This window comes from Engraulis encrasicolus, chromosome 17 (genome assembly GCF_034702125.1).
Source record: "Engraulis encrasicolus isolate BLACKSEA-1 chromosome 17, IST_EnEncr_1.0, whole genome shotgun sequence".
NCBI lineage: Eukaryota > Metazoa > Chordata > Actinopteri > Clupeiformes > Engraulidae > Engraulis > Engraulis encrasicolus.
In genome coordinates this window covers 7,282,077-7,289,576 of record NC_085873.1, presented here as the reverse complement: position 1 = coordinate 7,289,576, position 7,500 = coordinate 7,282,077, and the positions used below count along the sequence as shown (strand labels likewise).

Here is a 7,500-nt window from a genome sequence, read left to right as displayed (position 1 = left end):
GTACCTTTTTTGACCATTTCCTGCACAGTGTCCCTTTAAATATCAAATATTATTCAAATGAGCTATGGTGCTGTTCGGTGACAGCCACCTCAGTCAATTGGAATGTCGTAATTCTTGCATTCTGCTTTTAACGGGCATACTCTGTCGCTTCTATCCCTTGTGTCGCTACACAGTCAAGCGATTTTGTGTCGCTTACTCCTGTCGACGGCAGCGTGTTCTCCGGGTTATATAATGTAGATCCCTTCAAATTACCAAATAATCTTTACATCTCTAGAATGCAATTGGCGAATGTTGTGCTGTCACTTTAGATTCAGCACCTGTTCCCAGATGTCTGCAAGTTGTTTGTTGATTTCCGCAGCCCAAATACTTGTCACTTGTCGCTTGACATCTGATCACATCTATGTCAAATTGCATTTGACAGGCATGAAACACAACACCTCAAACCTATATGAATGTGCAAACGCAGACAGATGTTTCAATCAACTCTGAAGCACAGGATCAGATGTGCAAAATTGTGTACGTATGCATGCATATGCATGTGTGTGTGTGTGTGTGTGTGTGTGTGTGTGTGTGTGTGTGTGTGTGTGTGTGTGTGTGCGTGCAGTGTGTTATCATCATAGGACTTTTTTGGGGGAATAAACACAACAAATATGTTTTTATGCAAAGCATCCAAAGGTGTATGTGTGTAGCCTATGAGTGCAATTTTGTATGTATGCATGCGTGCATGTATATATGCATATGCATGCATGTATGCATACTGCCTGTATGAATGTATATGCAAATGCTCACAGTATGATGGGTGTGATGGTGAGGACCTTGCGCGAGGCTATGAACTGGACCATCTGTTCCCAGTATGCCAAGTGCATGTTTGCATGCAAATGCGTACAATACATTTAAATGACATTACACTTAGCTGCCGCTTTTATTCAAAGCAACCCACAGTCAATATCACACACAGGGTAGTGGTTACAGTCCCTGGAACAGGGTGGGATTTGGTGCCTTGCTCAAGGGTATTTCAACCATGGAGTGAGATAGGGAGATAGGGAGTGGGGTAAGGTGATCCGAATCTACCACCCTCTGATCTAAATCCCATCTCCTTGGCCATTAGGCCGGTGTTTCTCAAACTTTTTCAGACTGAGGATCACTTTGTCCTCCCCAAAATCTTCAGGGACCACCTGTCAACTGAATTGACAGTTGACGGATGTTAATTTGACACTACTAATTTTGATGCAGATCATTTACTTTTCATTCACATTACAAGTCTGCCGTATTGTGGTGAAAATAAGGCTCAAGCTATGTTTAGCTTTGTAATTATGTTACAACTATAATATACCCTAATAGCTTGTCTTGGAAATGTAGACGCCCCCTCGCGGACCACCTGATCTCTGTCGCGGATCACCAGTGGTTCCCGGACCACACTTTGAGAATCAGTGCACTAGGCCATAGCTGCAACATTCGTACATATCGAAAAGTGGACTTCAATACTCACAGTATGATGGGTGTGATGGTGAGGAATTTGCGCGAGGCTGTGAACTGGACTCCGTAGTCCATCTGCTCCCAGTGCGTTAGCAAGCGCGCCTTCCCCTGATCCGGAGTCTCGAACGGCGTCCCCTTCACCGTGTGCAGAAGCAGGTACATGCACTGTAGGACACGCACACAGGAAGCAGGAATATTCAGTAACACTTAAAGATGCACTGTGAAATATTTTTAGTAGTTTATTTTCTGAGTTCATGCTGCCCGTCAAAATTGTAACCTTTTTCATAAATACTTACCACCATCATCAAATTCTGAGTATTCATTATGAATGGTGTAGGGGTAATCCCACATTTATTGGACGCGAGGAGTATTCTTCCTCACGCAAGGGCACCAAAATATGTAGGGGTAATCCCACATTAATTGGACGTGAGGAGTATTCTTCCTCACGCAAGGGCACCAAAATATGTAGGTAAAACTACATTTATTGGATACGGGGACTATTCTTCCTCACACACGGGCACCAAAGTATGTAGGGTCAACTACAATTAATGGATACGATGTTAAATGTAAGGGAAGTACAGTAATGTAATTATAATTACATTAATAAGTATACAATTCTTATACAGTTCCAAATATGTAATGTGTTATTACTATATGTGAGGAATAAGATAAGAAATGATGCATGAAGAGTGTGTTAAACTCTTCACGTTGGGTATCAATAATGTGTAGGTGTGCACTTATGGAATCGTCAATTGTCTAATTAATGATTGCATAAAACACGGTTCATGACCCTGTGTTTTATGCAATCATTAATTAGACAATTGACGATTCCATAAGTACACACCTACACATTATTGATACCCAACGTGAATAGTTTAATACACTCTTCATGCATCATTTCTTATACTCTTATTCCTCACATATAGTAATAACACATTACATATTTGGAACTGTATAAGAATTGTATACTTATTAATGTAATTATAATTACATTACTGTACTTCCCTTACATTTAACGTCGTACCCATTAATTGTAGTTGACCCTACATATTTTGGTGCCCGTGTGTGAGGAAGAATATTCCTCACGTCCAATAAATGTGGGATTACCCCTACATATTTTGGTGCCCCGTGTGAGGAAGAATATTCCTCACGTCCAATAAATGTGGGATTACCCCTACATATTTTGGTGCCCTTGCGTGAGGAAGAATATTCCTCACGTCCAATAAATGTGGGATTACCCCTACATATTTTGGTGCCCCGTGTGAGGACTGGTTTAATGACTTCTAGAACTTGTGCAAATACAGATGAAATACTGTTTGCATTAGACAACTGCTAAGATATACATTCAGATGTGTATAGACAGTAGTAGACAGTGTGAGAACATACTAACACCCCAGCAACGGTTAGTTAGTAAACCCCGAATTAATTGATTATTACTGAAATTAACAGTTTGATTATTTTGAATTGGATTTAAATTAATTAACATATTAATTACCAGCATAATTAATTACTCATTTTGTTGCCAACAAAATGGCACCCTCTAACTGTCTAGAAAGCGGTCAAAACCCGCAGCTTTCTGATCTCATTGCAGACTTTACCCAGGTCTCGTTGCATAATAGACTGAAGGTTCAAAATCTCAGTCAGGAGCAATGCACGCTAGAAATTCAGAAAACGCTATTGCAAATCAATGCCCCAGAATCAACTGCCGATAGCCAAGAAGCAATAGGCATGTTAATTTTGCTCCAATCCCACGAGCTGAGATTGCAAATCAACCAGCTCCGCACTGAAGTGCATGACGTCATAGCTGACCGTGAGAAGGTAGCTAGAGAAGCCAATGAAATTAGAAATGAGCTTAAGCACACGCAAGAAAGCTTTTCTAATCGCATGAGCATATTGGAGGCAGCCATAATAGGTAGTAAGAATGTTGTAGAACAGCAGCCCCTCCTCCCGTCTCGTGAGAATCCCGAGACAATACAGGTGACACACTTAGACCATTCCACGCAAGCCAGCGAGAAGGCCACCCAGGAAAAGAGTCCAGTGTATGAGGTAGACAGGAACGAAATTGTCCCCATAGTCACCCCACAGTCAGTCGCAGCCCGGGGAAGACCCCGCACACGCGATTGTCACAGCAGCTCAGAGACAGATTGCTCCGATGGGTCTCACACGCGTAACGCAGAGACGACCCGCGTAGCTAGACTCCGTGTTCTTGATATACTGGCACAAGATGTTGAGAAGTTTGACCCTTACGGTACAGACAGACACGTGAGTGACTATTTCAGAGAAATAGAACGATGTTTCCAAGACTTACCAGACGCAACGTCATATGAGAAAGTTAAACTAATTTGGAAAACATCCGGCCCCAGAGTGCGCAAGGATTTGGATTCACTTTCCCCAGACATAGCTGATAGCTATCCCAAATTACGCGCATGGATGATAGGAGAGTACGAGCGCCCTCGAGACTACCCGTCTGCGGTGCTCAATGCTTTGAGGGTCAGACATCAGAGGTCTGAACCCCCTCGCGCATATTTCAGTCGGTTACACACAGCCTACTTTGAGGGTAGGGCAACACCAGGCTTAGAAGAAGATGCGCATTTTCAATCACTCTTCTTACACAATCTCCATGGTAGCATTCGTACAGAGGTTAAAGTCACGTGTAGGCGCAAACGCCACACGGTGCTTGAAATGCGCCGACTCGCACAAATGATTTGGGAGACCGCTGCGCCTGTAGACAGGTCTCAGCCGAGCGCTCCCAACCCATGCCAACAGCCCACGGCACAGCCCCGGCTGACGAGCTTCGAAGCGGCCCATAAAGGGGGGCCAGACAGAGATGGCCCTAAGCAACACTTGACTAACCCACAGCAAAACGAATGGCACCACCAGCAGAACATTATAGCGGAAGGGGGACAACTCCCTTATCAGCATTACAGCCACATTACGCACAACACACGTAGGCGTAAACGAAACAGAAGGCGCAACCGCCAACCTGTTCATAACCCGGACCAGTGGACTAACCACAGCTCCCATGAGTCCGACTCCCGTTCTGCACAGTCATGGCGCGATGCGAGTGAGCACGACTCGTCAGATGGATCTGATCAAAGCTCTAGCGAGCCAGAGTCACACACTCCGCGTCACCGTCGCCAGCGGCGACAGAGATGGGTCCAGCACGACTCATCCCTGTCCCATAGCGCGACAGACTAACAGACTAACCTCAGACATCAGTCTCACAGACTAAATTTGCATACTTCGCCAAAGCCATAAATATGCATCATAAGTCTTAGTCACAGTTAACCACCTACTAACCAACACTGTACATTCCCTCACACTATGCAAGATTATTATATGCGATCCCATTTTACGCACGCATGCTTTAGACAGTGCATAGGCAAGCATACCCTTCAGGGCCCGAAGGAAAGCGCAGCGCCAACCTGACTAACAGCAGCTATGGTAAACCAGCACGAAAGTACCATTAGTAAAATGCATTCACATTAATATATCTAGTTATAGTTTTTGGCAATGTTACATTTGTTTGTTACCCACACACGGTAAGATGGAGCCTCTCCATCTCTCCAAACTCACATCAGTAGTGTCCACGAAGATTAGGCTAGCTGACACATGGTTCCACCTCTCCCTCACCATGCCTTTTCTTCACTTTCTTCTCTTTCTTCTCTCTTCTCTTTTATTATTTTTCATGATTTTGTTTGTTGTTGAATTTAGATTCTAGACAGATAAAATCTATTGCCCAAAGTGCTATGCCCATTCTCAGCCCAGAGTGCTAAATACTGCATGGACTATTCATATGCCCATCACATGAACTTTTCCAAAGGACACTCCACAGGAACCGTCCTTGGACATCACAGCATCATGGACATAGCGCGCTCCAGCGCACAGTGGAATTACCATATGGACAAACATTGGATTACCACTTTTGGACAAATGAACTTAAACAGGAGTAAAGTGCCATGTGCCTATCAAAGAGACACTGCAATCTCCCTTCGATAGCCAAAAGGGGGAGCTGTAGGCGTTATTACCCCTAAAGTTTAATTCATTTCCACTTATTTTACGAATGGCCACCATTTTGTAAAATACAGACACCATTTTGTTTCCTACTGTACCTGATCAGATTACATACGTGTCTCAGCCCCGCCCCGTATGTATAAAACCCCTGGTCAAGGTATGCATAGCCCCCCGCTTTCGCCTATTCCCCTAGGCCCGACGCCCTAGGAGAGACCGCCCGACTTCCTCCATCGAGATGTGAGACGTGTCGAAACACGTCTCCTTAGAGGGACGTCTATTTTAGAAATTATTGAAACTGTAAGTTATCTTGGCCAGGTTAACACTACAGTCGATATATTTCTTCCTTCAACCGGTTTTCGTTTGTATTGCATTTGACTTTTGCGGACACTGCTAGGAGAGCAGTGAGTCAGGACCCACGAGGAACTCACGCGCTATAGGATAACTTTTGTACGGACAATTGTTAATCTTTTTACTGGTACCGAGATCAAGGACATCGCCTAGAGTCTACGAAGACTCGGCTGAGCCTGATTGTCTGTCCCCAAGAGAGTGGACAGCCGGTATAGTTACTACGCGTGGAGCGGACCTGCGTGCACCCCTTTCTCATTGGACCTTCAGGACGGCCCCGCAAAGACAATCGGACTACACAACGAAATACCACCTTCCTTTTCCCGTTCAACGAAGCAAGACTTTTTGGACATATCACAGCCTCGCGTCGGAACCGCGTGGTAACACGGACCCATACACACGTGTGCGTCTCGAGAACAAAGGAACCACCTCACCGGAGAGATCAAAGGATCTCTCTCTCTCCCTACCAAGGATAACGAGTAAGCACTGAGTTTGGGCAAAGATATTCAGTTAGAACTGTTACATAGCTTTGAGGAGTTGTGTTTAAATATCCACACTTGTAGAGTGTGATATATTTTATTTTGAATTATTTTTCTTATATCTGTTCTTTCTTTTCTCTCTCTCTTTCTCCCCTCTCATCACCACAAATAGCCACACGCTATTCTTAGTTTACATTAGTTGCAATATTGCCATAGGCCATACTTGCACCCACATGTAAATTACCCACTCACAGAGATACACGTACCAGTGTTTTAAACCATTGAGTCACTGAGTCGAGGACGTAAGCTATTGTCGGAAAAGAGCGCCAAACGCTCCCTTTTCCCTCCCCCCACACATACTGTAAAGCCTTTAGACAAAGGACAGTATTCTCTGATTAGCTTGAATTCTATCTCGAAGATAAGTTCCCGCTTCATCAGCCGAAAGCTTAACGCCCCTCCTCGTATCTCATATTTCGGTCCTGCGCGCAGCGCTGCGCAGAATCATTTGAGCTATAGTTCATAGAACATACATCTCTCTCTCTCTCTCTCTCCTCCCACCGCTCGGCACACGCGGTGTCAGAGATGCGCGGCTCCACCGAGCGCGCGCCTCCCCCTTCTCTCTCTCTCTTTCTCTCTCTCGCATAGCGTACACACACACACACACACACACACACACACGCATAGCGCATCCTCTCATACCCCGTGTATATATTGTATATTTTACCTAAGTTCTTATGCCCTGCAAGTCACATTGACTGTATCAGTGTTATGACCGGATGATGCTTTTACAATAAATGTACATTGTGGTGAACCGTGTTTGTCTTATTTGAACAATTTCTACGAAGTCAACCAGAAAAGAATTCACACAAAACCTTCAGATTATTAGTCAATAATGGTCATGATTTTATGAGACGGTCATGAACCGTGTTTTATGCAATCATTAATTAGACAATTGACGATTCCATAAGTACACACCTACACATTATTGATACCCAACGTGAATAGTTTAATACACTCTTCATGCATCATTTCTTATACTCTTATTCCTCACATATAGTAATAACACATTACATATTTGGAACTGTATAAGAATTGTATACTTATTAATGTAATTATAATTACATTACTGTACTTCCCTTACATTTAACGTCGTACCCATTAATTGTAGTTGACCCTACATATTTTG

At 43.8% G+C, this 7,500-nt stretch overlaps 1 protein-coding gene across 1 annotated transcript in view; it reads right to left on the bottom strand.

Annotated features, from left to right (window-relative positions):
• The window catches only part of ormdl3 (ORMDL sphingolipid biosynthesis regulator 3), a 23,976-nt gene that overhangs the window by 9,623 nt on the left and 6,853 nt on the right, over window positions 1-7,500 (bottom strand). The window contains exon 3 of the mRNA XM_063221114.1: window positions 1,490-1,641. Within this exon, the coding sequence (XP_063077184.1) occupies window positions 1,490-1,641 (152 nt within the window). The remainder of the gene's footprint in view (window positions 1-1,489; window positions 1,642-7,500) is intronic.